This window comes from Garra rufa, chromosome 12 (assembly GCF_049309525.1).
Source record: "Garra rufa chromosome 12, GarRuf1.0, whole genome shotgun sequence".
NCBI classification, from domain to species: Eukaryota; Metazoa; Chordata; class Actinopteri; order Cypriniformes; family Cyprinidae; genus Garra; species Garra rufa.
In genome coordinates this window covers 37,672,924-37,697,203 of record NC_133372.1, presented here as the reverse complement: position 1 = coordinate 37,697,203, position 24,280 = coordinate 37,672,924, and the positions used below count along the sequence as shown (strand labels likewise).

Here is a 24,280-nt window from a genome sequence, read left to right as displayed (position 1 = left end):
ATATATATATATATATATATATATATATATATATATATATATTTATTTATTTATTTATTTATTTATTTATTTATATATATATAAATAAATATAATTATTTGAGTATATTTATTTGTTTTATGTATGCAAAATTGAATAGAATTATCAGATACGTCAATATTTGGTGAGAAAATGCATATAAGTTAAAATCAAAATATATACTTTTTATTTAAAGTATGCAGAATAATTTAATTTAATCTAATTAAATTATTAAGATATATCATCTAAATAAAGTTACACTCAAAATATATTTTATTTTAGTTTAGTTTAGTTTAGTTTAGTTTAGCTTAGTTTAGTTTAGTTTAGTTTAGTTTAGTTTAGTTTAGTTTAGTTGTTTAGTTTAGTTTAGTTTAGTTTTTATTTTATTTTATGTATTTCCCAATAAATTATTTTTATTCTGGTTTTGTTTATTTTGTTTTCCTAATAATTTTTTTTTTAAATACGCAGAATAATTTAATTGAATTTAATCTAATTGAATCAATCAGATATATCAATATTTGGTCAGAAAATGCCCCATATGAAGATAAAATAATAAGATTAAAAAAAGATTATAAGTAAAATAGGTATTAAAATAAAGTAAAATCATTCAATAGAATGATCTGATCAATATTTGGTGAGAAAATATTAATATTTTAATATATTTTAATATTAATATTGTTTAATATTAATATTGTCTGGTTTTGCTTTTCTTTGCCAATCAGTTATTTTTTAGTTTGCAGAATAATTGAATTTAATCTAATTGAATTGAATTGAATTAATCAGATATATCAATATTTGATCAGAAGATGCCCCAAATAAAGATCAGTATTGTATATATGATTCCTGTTCTGCCAATTATTAATATAATTTTGAGGTTTCAGTGTTTTTACTTTGTGTTACACATAATGTAAACTAGCTGAACCATAGCATATGTGGAAGCGCTCGCACTATTTGATAAAGAGTTTGTGCTTGTAACCGTGCTGCATCTCAAAGCTTTTGTGTGCACATAGAGACAAACAGCATGCATGTGTGTGTTCATCTACCAGTGAGAGTGCTAATGCGTTTGTGTGTGTTTGTGTATGCAGAGCATTAAGAAGCGTGTGGGCTGACCAACCTCCCCCAGCGCCTGAGATTCACAATGGATTTTTTCTTGCAGGCAGACCCATGGCGGAACTCGTACAGTTCCCCTCCTCACCACTACCAATAGTTATGCTTGTGGTGAACAATTACACAAGCATAACCTGCCTCTTTAATTTAGGGTTTTCAAGATGCAAAGGGACTGTCGAGGATGTTAAATTGCCTTTCTGTTTAAGGCAAAGCTGAAGTGCTGGTGATTAGAAACCCTAGAAGAATAGGACTGACATTTCTTTACTAACAGCAGCTTTGAGGAAAAAAAATGTGCTGGCTTTGTTTAGATAAGAAAAGGTTTGCAAATGTATGAGTATGGATGGGTTTGTCTTGGGAAAACCAGAATAGAGTATTGAGCAAAATAGAAAACCAGCCTTTTGAAATATCACGGAATGGTACAATACTAAACCTTAAAGGCATCCTATTGTAAAGAGTAATGATTGCTCTTTGGTTTTTTGCAGTTGTTTGAAATACTGTAAATGTACTGTAAATGCTGGCAGTAACCCAAAATGACAATGGCACAGGCTTTATTCTGAAGAGTGTACCCTGCAATCTGCCAACCTGACATCTGACAGCTATCTTCCCGGTTTGTTCTGGCAGGGTCATAATTGAAACAGCTCCTTTGCAATTAAGACCTTACAAAAAAAACCAAGCTGAGCAACTCCAGCTCTAATGAATATACAGCTGTCTGGCATGATTATATGAGCGCTGAGAGATAATTAATCTTGCTTGCTGTCTCCCTGTCTATTATTCCACCCTCGTGTGTTACCAGACCTCTTTCATTTATCCGTGGCATGAAGAGCAAGATAGGGGACTTGGATAACTGAACATGTGAGATGACAACTCGTGGCATATTGTAGATATTTGATTGTTTTTTTCTCTCCTTTCTATTTAAACACAGTCTTTGTAGAGTGTCACATATAACAAGCCCTCTGGCAATTATTTAAAATACAACCTTTTAGCCATAACAGTACAACTGTAAAATCATTAGATTTCATTTCATTTAACTTTTTAATATTATTTATTTAGGCCTTTTTGCCTTTATTATGATAGGACAGTGAAGAGCTGAGAGGAAGCAAAGTTGGGAGAGACAGGAATCAAACTTGGAAAACTAGTAGCGCAGTAGTATTTTTTAATTTAATTTAATTTAATTTAATTTATTTTGTAATTTTTTTATTATTTTTTTATTTTTATTTTTAAATGTTTTAATTTTATTAAAATGAAAAAGCACGCATTTATTTTATTTTATTTTATTTCATTTAGTATATTTTTAGGAATGCCAATCAATAGTAAGTATACATATACTTTTTTAGAGTGTCACATGTAATTGCCCTGTAGCAATTATTTAAAATAGAGCCTTTTAACCAAAATTTAATTTAATTTAATTTAATTTAATTTAATTTAATTTTATTTTATTTTATTTTATTTTATTTTATTTTATTTTATTTTATTTTATTTTATTTTATTTTATTTTATTTTATTTCCTAATATTCATATAATTTTGACATATTTATTTCGCCATCTTTGCTTTCATTATGCAAGGACAGCTTATTTTATTTTATTTTATTTTATTTTATTTTTTTAAGGGATACCAATCAATAGGGATGCTAATCAATTCTTTAAAAGTATACATTTAAGTTTTTAAGTATGCATAATAATCAATTAAATTACTTTATGATTATTTATTTGATTAGTTTTTTCCCCTTTCTGTTTAAATAGTCTTTTTAGAGTGTAACATCTAACAAGCCCTGTAGCAATTATTTAAAATACAGCCTTTTACCCATAACAATACAACTGTAAAATCTGTAAGAAAGAAGCCAACTAGTTACTCTTCATTTAATTTAATTTAATTTAATTTTTTATTTTTTTATGTATTTTATGTTTTTTTTTTTTTTTTTTTTTTTTTTTTTAGGGATGCCAATCAAATATGTTTTTGGATACATTTATATATAAGTATGCATAATAATTCATTAAATTACTATATTAATATTTATGTAAAAATAAATTAATTGGGAAACATTTTATTGTTTATCCACTTCTTCTTTTTTTTTTTTTTTTACTTGATGTATGAATTGCTACTTCATTAGAATATATATTACATAAATAACATGCCTTTTAGTGACTCACATACCATAATTACTATTCATGACCAAAGCTGTGCCTGAATAGAAATTTTTATATTATATCATAGTTGGCAAAACAATGTTTCAGGCCTAATTCTGAAACATTTATGACAAAAACGCAGGATGCTTCTTTACACTTTTTTAATAGTATCTCAAATGAGTTTCCATAGCACACAGGCATTTATAAATATGACGTTATTGGGGTAGTTTCAACCCGCGATGTCAAAAACAATCGCAGACTTGGTAACACAGATGGTAGCACTCACCAGCTTGCTCAAGTACTCCTCTCTGTGCCAATCACAACAGGCTTGACCAGCTGACCAATTAGAGCAGAGTAGGCTTATGGAAGGGAGGGGTTTACAGACATTATGCTTAAAGCTTGTTCGAACAAACCGTTTCCTTGACAAGAGACTCTGTATAAATGTATATTCTGAGAAAATGAAACCTGTTTTGTCCAACACAATATTAGAACACTTTAAAAAAAGAAAAAACATATGGCCTGCTTTTTAATGAAAATTACATCCTGTGTGTATAAAAGCCAGGATTAGTCATTGTTCAGGAAGCTGTTTTTTTCTGGACTAAGGCTTTTTGTTCTTAGCCATGTGATTTATTTTTGAAGGAACATCCTTAAAGTCTACTTTCCTCTACTTTCATGCAACTGAAGCAAAGCATTTCCTTAATGCATTCTGAACAACATGTGTTGTTGTTGCTGGTAAGCTGATTACATTGGTGTATAAAATTTTAATTGATTAAATTATTGTACAAAGTGCATCACCCTTGATAAAACTGTAACACTGCTGTGCACAACGCTTGTTAAATAACCAACACGCTCTAAATTATTATATTTTGAATTGTGTTCTTAGTTGGCAAATGACAAGTAGGTTCCTCTGGCCCTTAAAAAACAGTTTTGCCTAATTTTATTCTAAGTAAATTCCAAATATTTTATAAAATGAGACACATTCATGTTTGACTCAGAAGTAAAATGCACACTGGAGCAGGAACAGTTTAAATGATTTGGTTGCATCAGATTACAACTAATAGTATTGTATTTTTGGTAAAGGAAAAACCTGGGAAATGTAACTAGTTTGGTGTTCCACTTGTCTAAAATTAATAATTCCCTCTAAGATGTTTATGTTGCAACACAGCAAAAGTAGACCACTGTTATTCTAATCAGTAGGCCTTTCTAGACTGCACAAACCTGATGAGGCCTTCAGTTGATGAATGCCCCATTTCTATTTTTAATGTGTTGCACTCCAAAAGTGACTCCAGCCACTTCCTTTAATTTGCTTTACATTTTATTTGTAGTATATGAAAAAAAAATCAGAACGAAACCACTATTTTATTTTATTTTATTTTATTTTATTTTATTAATTTATTTTATTTTAAAAGCCCCAAGTAAAGAACATTTGAAAACATTTGATTATTTTATGTGTTTTATTTCTTTTGTTATATTATCAAATCCAAAGTGTTGGTTCATTATGAGTGCAGACTTTGAGGTGACGAGGAACTTTGGCGCATTGGGTGTAGAGAGCGTCAAGCTGCGCAACATAAGCCGCTTCCAATGCTCTCTTGGTGTAAGTGTGACAACTCAGTCAAAATCTAATGACACTTCAGTCGATGCTGATGCAAACTTTTTCTTTCGTCTGTCAGATCAAGAGAGGATCGGAAAAGACTCGTCCTACGAGCAAGAGGGAAAGGTGATGTTCGTGATTGATGCGGTGTACGCGATGGCGCACGCCCTCCACAACATGCACAAAGACCTGTGCCCTGGCAAGGTGGGACTCTGTTCCAAAATGGACCCGATTGATGGAACCCTCCTGCTAAAGTACATCCGCAATGTCAAGATAGCAGGTAAGCGGTTTACCTTCTGCATTACCACTCCTCTGTGACAGACCTTCTAGCACAGAGCAAACATCTGTTTATGGGTGCTTAAGAAAGGGGATTTTGGCATAATTAGCCCTCTGACGGTAAATTTAAGTTTCTTTATTGCGGCATAACAATTTTAAAACCTCTCTCGCAGGATAGGTTTTTGAAAGTTGTCCAAAATCCTTTTACAAAAGCCCCACCCTGGTCGTAAATTGTCAACAAATGGTTTTACAAAGATTAGCTGCTGGAATGGATTAGAGTTGTGAGAAACAACAGAAGCCCTGAGGAGCGACAGACTGCTCCCCAGAAAAGTATTTTGATATGTGCTTAGTGTACCCAAGCCAGAGTTCCTCCTGAGCCATGTATGTGTTAATTAAAGCAGTTTGCAGTGGGCTCACAACACCCTTTGGACATGTTCTTCCTGGACTATCAATGGCAGTTTGACTAATTAATTTACTGAGTATTCACACTTACTCTGAGGACCATGATGATGTGGCCTACTGTTCTGAAGTGTAACCGGCTAATAGAATATGACTTTCAGGGTCACAAACTTTTTTTCCCTCCCAACTGGGTCAACTGTTATGCAAATCGATCTGTCACATGGTTCCCTGACAATTGCCCTTCGATCATTAGTGCATTTGACTGAATGATTCTCTACTGAGCTTTACTGTGTCAATAGCGTCTGCTTTGGAATAGGCCATGACATTTTTTTCTGGGAGAAAATGTGCAGATCTAATTGAATTAATGAAGTGCCTGACAATTACTGTGATAGCTGAATGCTAGTTCTGAATGTAAACACTTGATTGTGGAGTCCTTCGGGAACCAGTTAAGAACTGGTGAATTATACTCAGTGATCGAACTGAGCCGGTAATCGGTACCGGCAATTATGTGCTGTTCACATTTATTCATGGCTTGGTAATGTTCAGTATAGCTCTGGTATCCTATTGGAGTTTATTCTGTCCATGTATATATAAGTAATATGTATGTATTATCATGAGTGGCAATTCAACAAATGTTCAGGGAAATACACTACTAGCAAAAGTTGTTAGTTAATGTTTTTTTAAAGTTTCTCACCAAGCCTGCATTTATTTGATGCAAAGTACACCAAAAACAGTAACATTTAAAAATATTTTTTACTATTTAAAATAACTCTTCTATTTAAATATATTTTAAAATGTAATTTATTCCTGTGATTTCAAAACTGAATTTTTAGCATCATTTCTCCACTCACAAGATCCTTCAGAAACCGTTCTAATATTCTGATTTGCTGCTCAAAAAACATGTATTAGTTGCTTTGATGAATAGAAAGTCTTTTGTAACATTATACATGTCTTTAACAACACTTTTGATCAATTTCTCAATTTAAATCATTCTTCCTAAATAAAAGTATTAATTTCTTTCTCTCTCTCTCTCTTTTTTTATTTTTTGCTGATTCCAAGCTTTTGGATGGTATAGTGTATAATATTAAAGATGTTTTTTTTATTTCAGATAAATGCTGATCTTTGGATCTTTCTATTCATCAAAGAATCCTGAAAAAAATGAGTCAACTGTTTTAAATATTATTAAAAAAAAATAACAATAAATGTTTCTTGAACAGCAAATTAGCATATTAGAATGATTTCTGATGGATCATGTAACACTGAAGACTGGAGTAATGATGCTGAAAATTTTGCTTTGATCACAGGAACAAATTGCATTTTAAAATATATTTAAATAGAAAGCAGTTATTTTAAATAGTACAAATATTTCACAATGTTACTTAAAAACATAAAAAATTTTTTTTAAAACATTAAAATGCTTAAAATGCTTCTTATAGCAGCATAGTACCTTGTAAAGAGACCACTGTTTCCCACAGCGAGTGAATAAACTCTGACAATATATTAAAAATATACATTATGGATGTTAATGTTTATGATTATATTTTAAACATGTATACACTAGTTTTTGAAAGAAGTCTCATGTTTACTACGGCTGCATTTATTTGATAATAAATTAAGGGCAAACATATTGTTAAATATTATTGCAATTTCAATTAACTTTTTTATTTTAATATATTTAAAATTGTGTTTATTTCTGTGATGGCAAATCTGAATTTTCAGCATCATTACTCCAAACTGAAGGATTGTTTGATGAATAGAAAGTTTACAAGTATAATTTATGCTGCTCTTTTTAAAGACAAAAAAATCTTTTGAATGTCCGTACAGACGACATTTTATATATTTAATTATGTAAACACATTTACACATTTTAAAATCTTAACAAAACAAGTTATTCAGAACTCTAAATATGTTTACCTGTTTTTAAATACAATTAGATAAATGTGTTTGCAGCAATAAATGAGTTAAATTTCTACAGTATACAGTGGGGCCAAGCAGCACCTATTAAAATCTTTTACTTTGCATTTTTGCAATTTTTTTATAACAAATTAAATTATCAACATAACAGTTGTAGTTGAAAGCTTAAGTGAGACATGCATTTCAGAATAGTTTTTTTCACTCTTTTGCTTTAATAACAGCATAATTTGAGCTGCATGGACTCCACAAGTTTATGATCCTGCTCACAGCCTAATCAAGTTCTCCAGTATTTCATATTAGATTATATTTCTTGTTAATTCTGTGTTTACATTATTAAAAATCCTACAGCTACTCCTACAACAAACTTCTCAGATTGTTATTGTTTGGACCCTATGGTACGTGTTTAAACAAGTGGAGTTCAATTCTTTTTTTACTCAAGCATTAATTATGCTAATGTTATTCTTGAGTTGAAAGACACTCTACAGCACTTTTTACATGCAAGTCTTATACTCTTTCATCATTATGCATTGGATTAGTGAGTTTAATCTTACACCTATAACCCTGTTTACAGCAAAACAACAGCTTTTATATTACTCAGTGTCATATTATTCCTGTTAATGAACAGATATGTTGATAATTACAATTGTGTTCAGAATGCAGTCAGTTTGCAACACTTCTCCTGCCAGTTCAGAAGTGGCCATGGCAGACGTTCGCAGCAGATGAGCTGAGATCCACTGTCTGGCAGTGATTTACTGCTATATAACTACGTGCCTGATGAGAGAGACGGTTCTGCAAGATTTGAGACCTGCTGTATGTAGCCAAAGCTGTTTCAAAACTGTCTCGCAACTTCGCACTGACTGTTTTCAGTGCTACTTTTCCACATATTAGCCTGGTCTCCCCTTTCCATGTGACTTCTGAGTGAGGTTAGTTAGGGACTTCAATAGCCTGAGATTGAACGAGGCGGCCCATCACTTTTCTGTCCGTGTAGCCATCACTCTTGCCCAAAGTGGTTTCTTCTTTGTAAGTTTATTGAGTGTGAGGCCTTTAAACTGCTGGCTTTGCTTCCAAAGCTCAAATTGCAGGTTTCCTCCACATTTTCTTTTTAACAACATAATTTAAAATTAAACTGGGTCTTATAGTCCTGATCTATTTATCTGTCATTCTATCGTTCTGTTGTTCTATCGTTCTATCATTTTACCTATCATTCTATTGTTCTCTCTTTTTCTATCTGTCTATCTGTCTATCTATCTTTCTATCTATCTATCTATCTATCTATCTATCTATCTATCTATCTATCTATCTATCTATCTATCTATCTATCTATCTATCTATCTATCTTTTGTTCTATCTGTCTGTCATCTATCTGTTGTTCTGTCATTTTATTGTTCTATTGTTCTTTTACTCTAACTATTGTTATATTGTTCTATCTTTCCAATTCTATCTATCTATCTATCTATCTATCTATCTATCTATCTATCTATCTATCTATCTATCTATCTATCTATCTATCTATCTATCTATCTATCTATCTATCTATCTATCTATCTATCTATCTATCTATCTATCTATCTATCTATATCTAATGTCTGTCTGTCTGTCTATCCATCTATCTACCGTTCTATCATTCTATCTATCATTCTATCTATCGTTCTGTCGCTGTATCGTTCTATCATTCTTTTACTCTACGTATCGTTCTATCTATCTGTCTGTCTGTCTGTCTGTCTGTCTGTCTGTCTGTCTGTCTGTCTGTCTGTCTGTTGTTCTGTAATTTTATTGTTCTACACTCTTAAAAAGGATGTGTTAATTATTAACACATTTTTTGTGTTATTGCCATTTTAACACATTTTGTGTCATTTTAAGTTGATCATGTGTAAAGAGAGAGAGAGAGAGAAACAACACAATGTGTTTAACTCAAAATATGTTAAATATCATCCAATCACATTGCTGCCTATGTCACTGCATAAGATGTTTTCATTGGTGGATGATGTGGATCCACTCCACAGAGAAAGAAAGAGACAAAAAGAGGTTTAGACATTGGCTTCATTTCTTAAAACATCACCATCACTGTGGTCAGTGTTTGCTTTTGTTGGGTCTCGACCCTCAAATCTGCAATAGTGTTTTTTCTTGTGCTGCTGTAATTCTGTTCACAGAACACACTGTAGTTGTTTAGATTTAAGCAAAAACATGGTTAGAAAGATGCTGGCATATTGATGCTGAAATTAATTGTCATGTAGTGATTTTTAGATTGCACACTGATGAATATAGGAGACTATTATTTCTGTAGATTGAATTTTTTAAAGTTTAAGGACAAATTATACAGTTTTTTTTTTTTTTTTTCTTTTCTGAATGGCAGAGTTGAACAGTCAGCATATTAATCTCAATGATGGTGACGATAAATATAAAGCAATTCATTCTGGGATCCATGGATGGGTTTTGATTGGTGCTCCCAGAATGCACTGCAGCATGAAGCTTGAGATTCATATGCTGATTATTGATGATTGTTTGCATCGATATTACAAATTTTCAAATAGATTGGAGTGCAAAGTGTTTTTAAAATCAGTCAAATTATTTAGTTAATATATAACTTTCATCAAAACCAATATCATTGTTCATATTAACATAAAACAACCACAGATACACTATCATAAACAACCAGTCAGAACCACCTGATCATGTATTCTCCTGGACTTTTCTGTTTGCAAAAATGTTTGCAAACACAGTTTTAAAGCAGCCAGAGAGAAAACTAATGTTAGAATGTAAAGGATCAAGAGCACAACTAAAGCAAACACTGATGATCACATTAACGGTAAGTTCAAAAGAAAAAATCAACATCTAAACCTCTGTTCTAAATAATAACTTTTTAGACAAACTGGTCAGTAATGTGTGAAGCTCGTGATGCTGTTTGTGGAGTTTCTGTTTCTCTTTCATTCTGCTTGTTAACATTATCAGTTCAACTCCGCTTCAGTGTTCATTTAACACTCTGTATTGTGGGACCAAACACACTTTGATCAGTGTTAATAGATTTCTTTTTGTATTGCGTTCATTTTAACTGCTTAAGAAAAGCACATCTATGCAGACTGTGTGAATTTAACACATTAGTGTGTTAAACATTTTAACACACTGCCTTGTGTTAAGAAGAATAACACACTGGTGTGTTAAAATTTAATTAACACAACATGTGTTGTCCTTAACTAGACACACAGATGTGTTAAATATAACACAGGTTGTGTTGTTTTAACATATTTAACACATTAATGTGTCATAAATTGTGATTTGACACATTAGTGTGTTAAATATTTTCAAAATATCAACCTGTGTTAAGACGAATATCACATTGGTTGAGTTAAAATTAACACAAAATGTGTTGTCCTTAATTTAACGCACAAGTGTGTTAAGATATAACACAGGTTGTGTTGTTTTTAACACATCTGTTTTAAGAGTGTATTGTTCTTTCCATCTATCGTTTTATTGTTCTATCTATCTATCTATCTATCTATCTATCTATCTATCTATCTATCTATCTATCTATCTATCTATCTATCTATCTATCTATCTATCTATCTGTCTATCCATCCATCTATCCATCTATTGTTCTATCTATCGTTCTGTCGCTGTATTGTTCTATCATTCTTTTACTCTACGTATCAATCAATCTATCTATCTATCTATCTATCTATCTATCTATCTATCTATCTATCTATCTATCTATCTATCTATCTATCTATCTATCTATCTATCTATCTATCATCTATCTGTCTGTCTGTCTGTCTGTCTGTCTGTCTGTCTGTCTGTCTGTCCGTCCATCCATCCATCCATCCATCCATCCATCCATCCATCCATCCATCCATTGTTCTATCGCTATTATTCTATATGTCGTCCTGTTTGTTGTTATATCTAGCTGTCTATCTATTATTCTATCTATCCTTCTGTTTATCAGTCTATCGTTTTTCTATCGTATTATTCTATCCAATGATTTTCAGTAGTTTTTAGGACAGACTCATTGTGATGCAGGCAGTGGCCGTATGTCTTCTCTGCTGAATATTATGGTTGGAGAAGGATCTCTTGGCTGAGTGGTAAGCTCTGTCTCTGGAGGTGGAAGTCTACCTGTGTTTCTCCCTGATCCCATTGTTTGAAGTGCTGCACAATGTCTCATCAAATGAGCCTCAGAAGAAAACTCTCAACCCTTTGATGCTGTGGAGTACACTCACGGCTCTAATAAGGATATATGTCTGGGGACAGTTCACTGTTTAGTGGTATCTTCCTGGTAGAGTCAGAACCCTATACTGAATAATAAACAATAGTTATAACACTGGTTTCAGTGAGTTTGGCTCTGTCTATATCATGTTTAGTAACTAAATGCTTTTTAAAGTCACCACCACATTGCTAGAAAGTTGTGTTGCTAAAGCCTTGTGAATGTTTTAGTGCTTAAATTGTATGACTGGAAACATAACAGCACACCTCTTCTCAGCAACCCAGAAGATTTGAGCCATAACTCATGTCCGTAGCACAAATGAGTGGGACAAGTTATGCACTGACATTTAGTATTTAGGCTCAAGTTTGAGCATCGCAGATAATAAATCAATATGGTAAGGTCGTATGCCTGAGTGAGTCAGTAACTGAGTGCTTACTTTGGGATTCTCAATCACTTCATGTGCACTCTCTTGTTTTGATGAATATTTTGTCCTTATGAAATTCTCATAATCCTTTACATCTGTCTGCATTATATGGTGAGCTGCACCACCACCAAGCATGGCTGTAAAAAATCTTAATTCCCTAATCCAGAGCGGTTGACTCATCAGAGTTTGAAATAAGCCTCTCGCAGCTTCCAAGCCTGCACAAAGAAGAATGGATATTCATCAACAGAAATCCACCATTGCTGATAATCACCCGTAGATTTCAGTGAGAATTTTATGTGGATTGTGCCTCAGAATAGTTATAACCCAAACACAAGTAGTGAAAACACAATTTCTTGTGCTATTGTTCGGTAGACTCAGCTGCACAGGGTCCAGGGAATTAAGTTGGACACGGTCAGGTGCTTGGAATACAGATAGCTTAACCAAAACTTTAAAGCTTGAGACAGCAGGGTTTTCCACAGAATAAGGCACCTAATCTAAAATGCATCATGGGATGCAGCACCATTGTTATCCTGTCCACCTCTCCTGCCTCCTTCCATAAGCTATTGCTCTCGCAAAATAGAAATTGCACTCAATGTACTTGAGGTTAGATATCTGCAAAGGGAATTTCGACTTGTTTATACAGAGCTAAATGAAAATGCCCATGCATTTTATACTAAGCAGTGGTAATGCAGGGTTTTATTCCATTCCAGGTTTAAATGCGATTCTTTTCCTCCTTTGGATACAATGCTTATTACAAATAAGTGAAAATATCATTGCTATTCACTGTACCGTAGATATAGCATTAAATAAACTCTAAAGCAATATATTTAGCAAAAGTTCTGTTAAATTGACTGCTAGCACTTTTAGTCCAGCTTAACATATTGCAGTTTCCAGCTCACCATCAATCTCAGGTGAATTTCGTTCACAGATTTTGGATGCTGACCTGGATATGTCTGTACATGAGCGGTTGCTCATTACTGTGAAGCTATATGGTGTTGGAACACTTTTTGCATGTCTTTAATCAGATTTCTCTGCTCACATCTTCAGGCATAGCCGGCAGTCCAGTGCAGTTCAATGAGAATGGAGACGCCCCAGGCCGTTATGATATCTACCAGTACCAGATAAAGAACAAAACGGCTGAATACAAGACCATCGGCCACTGGACTGAACAACTTTACCTAAATGTGAGTATCAAAAAAAATCTTGTTTATTCACCCACATGCCATTCCAAACCTGTATTTTGGTATTATTTTTGTCCACCACAAATTTTGTAAAGAATGTTTATCTTTTAACCACCATGCTACAACAGTGATTAAAGTTTTCAAGCTCCAAAAAGTCTTCTGAATTGCTTTATAAAATTGTCATAATATTTAGAAAGTTTTGTCCATAATTTAAAAATGGCATGTCACATGTACACAAGTGAGAACCAGTAACACTTTACCATAATTGATGTTAGTATTATTAGTAGGGTACAAACAAATTTGCTTTTCACTGTACCTAAAGTGTATGATTGCGGAAAAATATATTTGTATTGAACATTTATGGAGCAACAGATTTTGTGTAAAAATAAATCATACAAGTCGTTTATTTTGTTTAAAAATCATATAAATGTATGAGGGGACAAGGGGGGCCTTATACCCCACACATGGGGTAAAAGGCTCACCAGCATGGGGTAAAAGGCACACAGTATTGATACAAATAATGTTTTTTTTTTAAAGAGTTAATACTTGTTCAAAACAACAACTTTAGCAAAGTTTGTACTATTTTCTGCTTATTTTGATTAATTAATTTTTGTTCAATAAATATACTGTCATTAAAATGTTAAAATAAAATGTACACTTTAAAATACAGAAACAAAATCATTTTAAAATGTAAAGATTCTGAAAGCATTGAAGGAGATCTCTTAGTAATTTAATATAGATTTACAGTAGAAACAACGAATGATATTTTATTATATGATATGATTGATAGCATGTTTTCAAATATGATGGTTTCATTGTAAACATGGTGATTATCTTTAAGATGGAGACCCAACAAAGCTGAAAATCATTAAAAAGACCTTTGTCTCAAGATATATTCAAGAATTTAAGTGATTCTCGTTTGCTACTTAAATCTACAACATTACAAGTAAGCACAAAATCGACTTTGTGCTGCTGCCCGCAATCGCGTCTAGGATCAGACAAAATTGCACATGTATCTTGAAAAGTGGATGTTTTGGAAAGTGCTACGGCACGTTATCTGCCATCTAGTGGGTTAGAGGAAAATAATATCAAAGGTGCCTTTTACCTCAGGGTGCCTTTAGCCCCGTCGTACCCTATAACAAAGACTTATTTTTGTTTTTTATCTTTTCCTCAAACATATGGCTTTTAGAGCACAAGTCAAATGTTCTTTTGGAGCTTTGCAGCTTCTAATCACTTGTTTTGTCTTTTATGACAAGAAGCTGCACAATAATTTCTCAAAAAAAAGTCTTCTTTAGTGTTCCGCAGGAAAACAAGCAGCATATGGATTTGGAGCAATGTGAGAGTTAACTTTTTGGTGAACTTGACGTACACATCGCTTACGAAGAAAGATTGAAGTGTAGCCTTGAGGAAAACTGCTTAAAATTGCTCTTTTGAGATCAACAAGAATTAATTGAATGGAGTCATTAGATGAGGAAGTGAAAACACTCATTTGAGATGTTAAACATTGTTTGTCTTTAGCCAAGATAAATGGTAAATACTGCTTGGTTTTTTTTTTTTTCGCTTCAGATGCGGGCGATGCAGTGGCCAGGTGGAGGGAAGCAGGTGCCGACTTCCATCTGCAGTCAGCCCTGCAAACCCGGATGGCGCAAGAAGATCGTTAAGGGCATTTCCTGCTGCTGGCACTGTGAGCGCTGCGATGGGTACCAGTATCAGCACGACCTCTACACCTGCAAGATGTGCCGCTTTGATTTAAGACCTAACAAGAATCACACAGGCTGCCAGCCCATCCCTATTGTGAAGCTGGAGTGGAGCTCACCTTGGGCAGTCATACCGGTCCTGATCGCTATTCTCGGCATCATAGCCACGCTTTTTGTGGTGGTCACCTTCATTCGCTACAATGACACGCCAATCGTTAAGGCATCCGGGCGTGAGCTCAGCTACGTCCTGCTTACAGGAATCTTTTTGTGTTATGCCACCACCTTCCTGATGATCTCAACCCCAGATGTAGGGATCTGTTCGCTGAGGCGAATTTTCCTGGGGCTCGGAATGAGCATCAGCTATGCGGCGCTGCTCACCAAAACCAATCGGATTTATCGGATTTTCGAGCAGGGGAAAATGACAGTGAGCGCGCCACGCTTTATCAGTCCGGCTTCGCAGTTGGTAATCACCTTCAGCTTGATTTCCGTTCAGCTCCTAGGGGTGTGCATCTGGTTCGCCGTGGACCCTTCCCAAGCTCTCATTGACTATGAGGACCAGCGCACGGTCGACCCCGAGATGGCGCGCGGAGTCCTAAAGTGCGACATTTCAGACTTGTCGCTCATCTGCCTCCTGGGATACAGCATGCTGCTGATGGTGACGTGCACGGTGTACGCCATCAAGACGCGAGGGGTTCCCGAGACCTTCAACGAGGCCAAGCCCATCGGCTTCACCATGTACACCACCTGCATCATCTGGCTTGCTTTCATCCCCATTTTCTTCGGGACATCGCAGTCAACGGAAAAGGTAAGAGCAGATGAGTGTGCGCAATTCCTCAAGACCTTGTGAATCAAACGTTTTAAAGTAATGACAGCATTTACCGCCCCAGCTTCCGACAAAACATGCCATTCAGCGCGGTCCATTTTCAGCAAAAAACAGACCAGCGGGAACAAATTGACTATGTTCATTTGGGCTTCACATCAAGCAGAGCGGTAAAACAGACAGTTTATTTCAAAGAGAAAGTGAGAATCATGAGGTTTGCTATGTTACAGCGAAGAACTCACATGGTTTCCTTCGAATATTGAAAAGGACATGTGCGGCTGCGAAAACAAAGGCACTCTCTTTTGCCCATCCAGCACTGTGCTCTCCAAGATGAAAGAGACTTTGAAAATAGTAAGGAGATTGAGCGTCAGCTTTTTGTAGATGATGTAATCAATTGACAAGCACCAACTGACTTAGAATACCGAACAAAAAGGCTGGTTTTGAGGCTGAATTATATATGCAACTACCCTTGCATTGGGTGCATTACTCATTTCAATTAGAAAACCTGGGACCTTCTGTTTCTGAAGCTTAAGATAAGGGCTTTCTCCGTTTTTCAATTTGAGTTTTATTTAATTAGTGTCTCCCTTAGCAAAGCCTTGAACAAGCAATTTCAGCAATTTGAGTATTGTTATACTTGTTGGTAGGGAGCCATTACTGCTTTAAACTCCGTTTCCCACTGTGCCTTTTTAACCGCTGTTTGAATGACTCATTCAGATATAAGATTGTATGAACTGACTTAGGTAATTGCATGTTGCTTTGGACTGCCTACACCAATACCAAAGAAACAAATAACTATACTTCTGCTGATCAGAGAAAATCATAACGACTGTAACCCTGTATCACACGCTCTTTCCTCGCTTCTCTTTTTCCCACCATTTCCCAGGCATCTGCCTTTTTTATCTGCAGTGTCAGAGGTTTGAGTGTGAATTTACAGTAGTCCTGGCAACTAGCTGATGTACTTTCACAGTAATTTTTACAGTAATTTTTCTGTGAAATTTTCTGTGAACACAGTCTAGCAATTAGTAGTGATCATTTGAGTGATCAGACTGCGGTCTGTCTCAATTGTATCTTGGAATGCATTTAGTCTTTTGATAGATTGGATAGTTATATGATGAGTAAAAAAGCATGAAGGAATGAAGTTATGAAATTAAAAATGTGTCAGGTTCCGTTGAGCACTTGAATAAATGGCTTTCTTGAATCTGAGAACTTCATTGATATAAATTCAGTGTGCTATCGAAATTATTTGAATGTTTTTGTACATTTGTAATCGTAATGTATGGTTTACATTTTAGTTTTTACTTGAGCAAATATTCTACTACAGACCATTTAGTTTCTCAGCATGCACTGCAACATGATTAAATTAAAGGGTTACATTCTTTTATGTGATACTGTTTAAATGCAACACAGTATGACAGTAAAGTAATTGCTGATTTCAAAATAAAATTATCAGTCTTGTAAAATATTGGTCATTTTGACAATATTATACCCTCAAATCTAGGGCTAACAATTATTTTCGTAACTGATTAATTGACCATTTATTCTATTAATCGAGTAATCAGATAATTATAATTTATTTTTTGTGGTAATAAATAGTGTTAGGGAATAATAGTGACCAATAACCTTTAAAATGACTTAAAATGCATATATAATAGCAATGAGGCAATAATAATTAGTTAAAATAAAGTATCAAAAGCATGTAATCATATGGTTTTATTGAACAAAACTGGTCAAATGCATTATGTATTATAAACAATAGAGCTAATGTACATAATGCATGGCTGTTGATTGTTTTTACACTTTACTGTGATCTAATCCTTGTTTAATATTAACTAAACAACATTTAATTCAAATGTCCAGTCAATCTTTAATATTGGACCATTTCTTTATGACATTTCTTTATGCAGCCACTGCAATTTCTTGAATAGAATGAGGGTTTTGAGCTTTTATTCTGAAAAAGCGATGAACGGTTAGCATGTTTAGAAAGATATTGATGTATTCTTTTGTTTTTGTGTAGTTTTATAACTGATTTACTTTACAAATCTGATGAAATTGTGCATGTTGCGTTCCCAGATGAACATTACAATAAATCTAAACTCACAGCAATATGCAGAGATGTAGTTTAAGACACTCCACTTATGTAAATGAAAACTGTTTGTGTGGAGCAGCATTTACTGTGAACAGAGCCACTCTGACATGCACATACGTAACCTATACGCATGTAAATAATTAAAGGAGATGTTCACTTCCAGAACAAAAATGTACAGAAAATTTACTCATAATTTACAGTTAATTTACTCCCCCTTGTCATCCAATATGTTCATGTCTTTCTTTCTTCAGTCATAAAGAAATTATGTTATTTAAGGAAAGCATTTCAGGATTTCTCTCAATATAATGGACTTCTATGGTCCCAGCAAGTTTGAACTTCCAAAATGCAGCTTCAATAGGCTCTAAATCTAGCGAAACAATCAGTTATTTTCTAAAAATTTTTTACAATTTATGTACTTTTTAACCTCATATGCTCGTCCTGTCTAGCTCTGCATGTACTTAGTGTATGTTGAAAAACTCCTATCTCATTTTCTTCTCCAACTTCAAAATGGCCCTACATCACTGCAGAAGTACCGACCCAGTGTTTACAAAGTGAATGGGCAAAGAAGGTCAAAGAAAAGGTAAAACAGCGATGTAGGGTGATTTTGAAGTTGGGAGTTTAAGAGAGCAAGAGAGCATTTGAGGTTAAAGAGTATATAAATTATTTATATATATATATATATATATATATATATATATAAATAATAAATAAATAATTTTTTTTTTTTTTTTTTAGAAAATAACCGATCTCTTTGCTAGATAAGACCCTTCTAACTTGGCTGGGATTGTTTAGAGCCCTTTAAAGCTGCATTTGAAATGCAATTTGGAAGTTCAAATTCACAGGCACCATAGAAGTCCACTATATGGAGAGAAATTCTGAAATGTTTTCCTCAAAAACATAATTTCTTTACGACTGAAGGAAGAAAGTCATGAACATCTTGCATGACAAGGGGGTGAGTAAATTATTTGTACATTTTTGTTCTGGAAGTGAACTACTACTTCTCCTTTAAAGCGCATATATTAAACCCGCATTGGATATATTTACGTAATTGAATTGTAGCTTTTGTAAGTTCAATATCGAAGATTTAAATTGAGTCGAGGAATCGTGACAGCCTCAAATCCTACCAAACCTCTCATTGTGAAATCAGGCTTGATGTTAATTTTGTTCTGTACATCACAGGACTGAGGAAACAGTTTTAGCAATTAGTTTTGCGCAGAAAATAAAGCATGCATCCTATGACAAAATCCCACCACTGTGTGCGCAACAAACAGTGTTTTCAGAGGGGAATTAACATATCAAAACAAGAGCACCTCACAATCATCCAGGCTGGCAAGCACAATAAAGCCTGGCGAGTCAGAGATGACATGTCTTTTTAGAGCAATTAAATGCCTCACTTCCTCCTGGCCTGTGATTTACCTTATCTCTCTGCCTGTGCACTTGTCACACGATTTCTGCCAGACGTCTCATCAGCATGCCGGCTCCATCAGTTGTTTGTCATCTTATGTCAAAGTGAATAATGAATGTCTTTGGAGGCTTTCTGGAGCATTTGAATGTGGGCAGCTGGTCTGGTCCCTGCTGAATTTGATCAGCCTGTCAAATGATTAATCGGAGGGTCATCTTATTGTGGTTTAACCAAAAGATTTTTTAAATGAGCTAGTCTGGCAGGTAGGCCTCATTGTGGTCTGAAGGCTTTAGTATGCTTCCTTCCTGGATTTTAGACAGATCCAGATGGATTTGTGATTGCTTTGTTGCATGGGTAAGCTTGAATGCATGCCCAAATTTTGACTATTGATAAAAACCTCTCTGTCTAAAATAAAACTGTTCAGTTAAAAAGAGAAGCATGGTCATTTTCTGCATCTTAAAAATGAAAGTGTGGATTATAGATAAAGCAAATGAATGCAATTAAGCAGCTTTTCTATCCTTAATATTTTAAGTGCTGGCAAAAAGTGTACACTCTGTGGAAAAAAAAGAAAACCTAGCACATTCTGAAAATTCTGTCATTTCTAATTTTTTGTTTTAATGGTTAAATATTTTTTGTAGTCAAAAAAGCATGTGCTTTCTCCTTTAAAATTTCACATTTAATTAATTGTGTGTATTGATTTTTTTGCATATAGGGTCCTGATATGAAATCTGATTTATTATATTTATTATAGAATATCACCATAACATATTTCAAACCCTCTTCTGTATAAATGGCAGGTTGTTGGCACAGCTTATCAAGATATAATTTGGTTATGATGTTTTTGCATTTATTTATTTGTCTGGGACATTAAACATTAGTTCTTCACATTCAAATCTTAACATTGATTTAAATGTGATAGATTACGTGAATATGCTTCATTTCCCTAGACAAATTGATATTACAAATCATATTGTGCAATGAAACGTTGTAAGCAAAACTTACAAACCCTTCTTTCTGATGCTGGATGTTATCACAACCTCTTTCATGTTGGTTTTGAGAAAGCTTGATAATATCTTAAGTCAAGCGTTTTGCCTTACATGGACTGCTATTTGTATGCATCTCCGCCCTCCAAAACTGTAAGCTATCATTACAGTGCCATCATGTCGTTAGGGTTCACTTGCAGGGGCTTTCCTCCTTTGTGTTGCTGACAGAGTAATCACTGTCTCTTTCTGAGCGAGGTCAACATCTCTTATTTACATGCAGGTGTGTGTCAACGACGTGACAGGTGTAGCAGCGGGGGGCCCTGACCTCTGTTAAATGTCAGTTTCTTTGACATTCCCGTTATTGAACTCCTTCAGTCTGCCATTCATTTGCTGTCACCTAAATGAGCACCTTGTGAAGACAGATGCATGAGCACATTTTTCCTGAAATATTTTTAAAAAATTGCACAAATAGAATTTATTACATGTATTTACAGTGTAGGTCTGGTATACTCTGCTATGAAATAATATAAAGGAAAATGCATTTATTTTAGTATTACTTAAACACTTACTTTATATAGTGGTTTTGGCCAAAGCTTCTACTTATAAACTTAAGTAAATCTATTTCCTACAGGCTTTTCAAGCATTGCTCAGCCAAACAGATACTCCTGCTCCCAAAATCATGTCACTGGTTGAGAGAGAAGTTCATAGACTGGCCAGCTCAAACAAGCAGAGCAATATTTTAAAAGCATCACCTAGCCAAAGTGTTTAGACTCCATGGGAAATAGTTATATTACTCGGATTAAAATACTTGCAGATTAATTACAGTATAGTGTCTGTGCATTAACATGGGATAGAAGACAATCTATTAAAGAAATAGTTCACCTAAAAATGAAAATTGGTTGAAAATGGACTCTCAGGCCATTCAACATGTAGATGAGTTTGTTTCTTCATTCTTCATTCTTCAGAAATTTAGCATTGTGAATGGGTGCTGTCAGAATGAGAGTCCAAACAGCTGATAAAAACATCACAATAATCCACAAGTAATTCGTACCACTCCAGTCCATCAATTAACATCTTTTTAGGTGAAAATCTGCACATTTGTAATAAACAAATCTATCATTAAAGTACAAATCAAATACATACAAATCTATATGGCATAGGAACGGGCAAAAAATCTCCAGAAATGGTTTTACAGGTCCATTTACAACCCTAGGATTTGTCCCTAGAATGAAATGCTCTGTTATTGCCTTATTTGGAAGCTTCATGAATATTAATGAGCTCTGCTCTGATTGGCTGTTTCACAGAGCTGCTCATCTCTATTGCTGGCACATTGATAAAAATATATATTTAATTAGGAGCTCTAGCCGCTTTTAATATGTGGTTTGTTTTGAATTGCCGTCATTTTAGTCTCATTACTGTGATCGCGTGTGCTCTGTGTAAAGTTATAAAGTTGAGCTGCTTGTCAGTGATACTTGGGATCTGTAAATCATTCGCCATCATCAGCGCAGTTATTTCTCCATCATTCACCATCATCAGCGCAGTCGTCTCTCTGTTTATGTGGTAAGTGAAATCTTTTGTACTGCAATGTAACAGGCTAGCACTAGCATTAAGCTAACCGTGTCCCTTCAGTGGCTTGCCTTGTTTTACTGATGTACTGACGTTACAGAAGATTGGGCGATGCAAATGTTGGGGGCGTAACTATTAACGATCCCGGGACTATTGCGTAACAGTCGGTGTTATGTTGGAATTGACCTATTTTTCGGTGGTCTTTTGCAAACACTAGATTTATATAAGAAGGAGGAAACGATGTTGTTTGAGACTCATGGCATGTCATGTCCATGTACTGAACTGTTATTATTTACTATGCCAAGGTAAACACAGTTTTCCATTCTATGGCACCTTTAAGATGATTTAAACCATCACTTCTCGCCAAAATACTGAATATTTTAAGTGCTGGCAAAAAAGTAGAGGTGGGCATAGATTAATTTTTTTTAATCTAGATTAATCTAGATTAATTTTGGAATTAATCTAGATTAATCTAGATTAAAATGGCTAATTTGAATTCTGCTGAAGGCATTCAGAATATGTGTGCTACCCAAATAATGACTAAAAGTAAGTCTTTGAGAACGGGTTTCTTAAGCCAGGTGGCGTATTAGACCAGGGGCTCATCTCCTGTTTCCAAAATGCATCACAAACTGCTTGACAATTGCATTTACAACACAATTAACTATACAAACTTGTGTAACCAACTATTCCCACACTGCATGTAGCCTACTTCTGAGTAAAAGGCTGCGCTACGTGCGCGTTGCAGATTAATACACAGATGCGCAAGGGCATGGATATTAGTAGTGCAACGGATCACAAAACTCACGATTCGGATCACATCATGGATTTGGAGTCACGGATCGGATCATTTTTCGGATCAGCAAAAAACAAACAAAACAAAAAAGTTTGTTTTTTACTAATTACTGAATGCTTACTTTAAGTAGGCTACTTCTAATCCACAGCAAACACTACTAGCTGAACTAATAAAGTCAGTAACAAAACAAGAACAATTACACAAATAACAAGTGTAAATGAATACAACATAAAGTTACTAATAAAATCAATAACCCTAGAATTCAGGTGCGGAAATTTAATAATTAATTGTAAATAACTAGTGCTTCTCACTGCAGGTATTTATAGGATGCTGTCTCTTTAAGGCATAATGCACTTACCGACTACTGGCACGAATCTCTTTCTCAGCTGTTTCGGTTCACTGAAGACATAACCGACTGTGTTTACCAGAACACCAAAACGGGTATTAAGATATGACTTTGTATGTGTGTTTCCGTTCAAAAAGAAGTTAAAGAGGAATCAATCTGTGTGAATCGCGCCTCTCTCTTTCTCTCTCTGTCTCTCTCTCTCTCTCTCTCTCTCTCTCTCTGTGCGCGTGCTCTCTTCAGGTGTGTGCGTCGGCGTGCGTGTTCCCTTTTTAAATTGTTTGAATTGGTAAATTGGCAAGACAAAACGTGCAAATTATAAACTTTTACTCTATGATGGTTAAATTTAACAGTTAATCCGCGAATCACATGCGTGCCGAACCGGTTTGGTCCGTACGGATCACGGATCATCATACACTCAATTCGGCTAGGTAGACATCCGCGCTAAACTATCAAGGTGAAGGTCATCACAGCTTACATAGTTTAGACCCAGCTCCCAACCCAACTTTGAGAATAGATTAACGGCGATATTTTTTTTATCGCCCGATAAGAGTCTCACGTTAACGCAGCACGTTAACGCCGATAACGGCCCACCTCTACAAAAAAGTGTACACTTTGTGGGGAAAAAATGGAAACCTAGTGCATCCTGAAAATTCTGTCATTACAATTTTTTTTTCGGTTTGAATGGTTAAATTAAATTTTAGTAATTTTACGTGAAAATCGTAAAGTGTTTGTAATAAATCATCATTAGGATGATTTAAACCATCGTTTCGGGCCAAAGTACAAGTCCATAATCCATAATAATGCTTCCTCCAATGAAAAATTCCTCCAGTCTCACATCAAAATCCACCAACATATTTGCTTAGAACTGTTTTAAACTGTGCTTGATCTGTGCTGTACTGATTCAGGTGAGACTACTGGAAAAAAGCAATATTATAGAGATAGCAATGTTTTGAAGTCTTAATTATGAATTTGTTCATTACAAACATGCAGCTTTTGACTTTACAAGACATTATTTGATGGATTAGAGCTGTATGAATTACTTGTGGATTACTGTGATGTTTTTATCAGCTGTTTGGACTCTCCTTCTGATGGCACCCATTCACTGCAGAGGATCCATTGGTGAGCAAGTGATGTAAAGCTAATATTGTGTGTGTGAACTATTCCTTTCACAATAGAATATGAAATTAATTCATTACAACTTTCAGGGATGACCTGGATCCATGCAAACTTTTAGCACAGTCCTAAATTTTCATGTGGATTTTCACTCCATCAAGCCTCGCTTTGATTGAATGAGACACTGCAAAAATGAAATCTATTGTTTCAGGGTTTTTTTTTTTTTTAACTGGAGCAGCATGTAATCT

The 24,280-nt window shown here is 34.6% G+C and overlaps 1 protein-coding gene across 2 annotated transcripts in view; it reads left to right on the top strand.

Moving 5' to 3' along the window:
* The window catches only part of grm4 (glutamate receptor, metabotropic 4), a 204,362-nt gene that overhangs the window by 155,742 nt on the left and 24,340 nt on the right, over positions 1-24,280 (top strand). For both annotated transcript variants that reach the window (XM_073851720.1, XM_073851719.1), the window contains exons 7-9: positions 4,920-5,120; positions 13,093-13,229; positions 14,793-15,728. In XM_073851720.1, the coding sequence (XP_073707821.1) occupies positions 4,920-5,120; positions 13,093-13,229; positions 14,793-15,728 (1,274 nt within the window). The remainder of the gene's footprint in view (positions 1-4,919; positions 5,121-13,092; positions 13,230-14,792; positions 15,729-24,280) is intronic.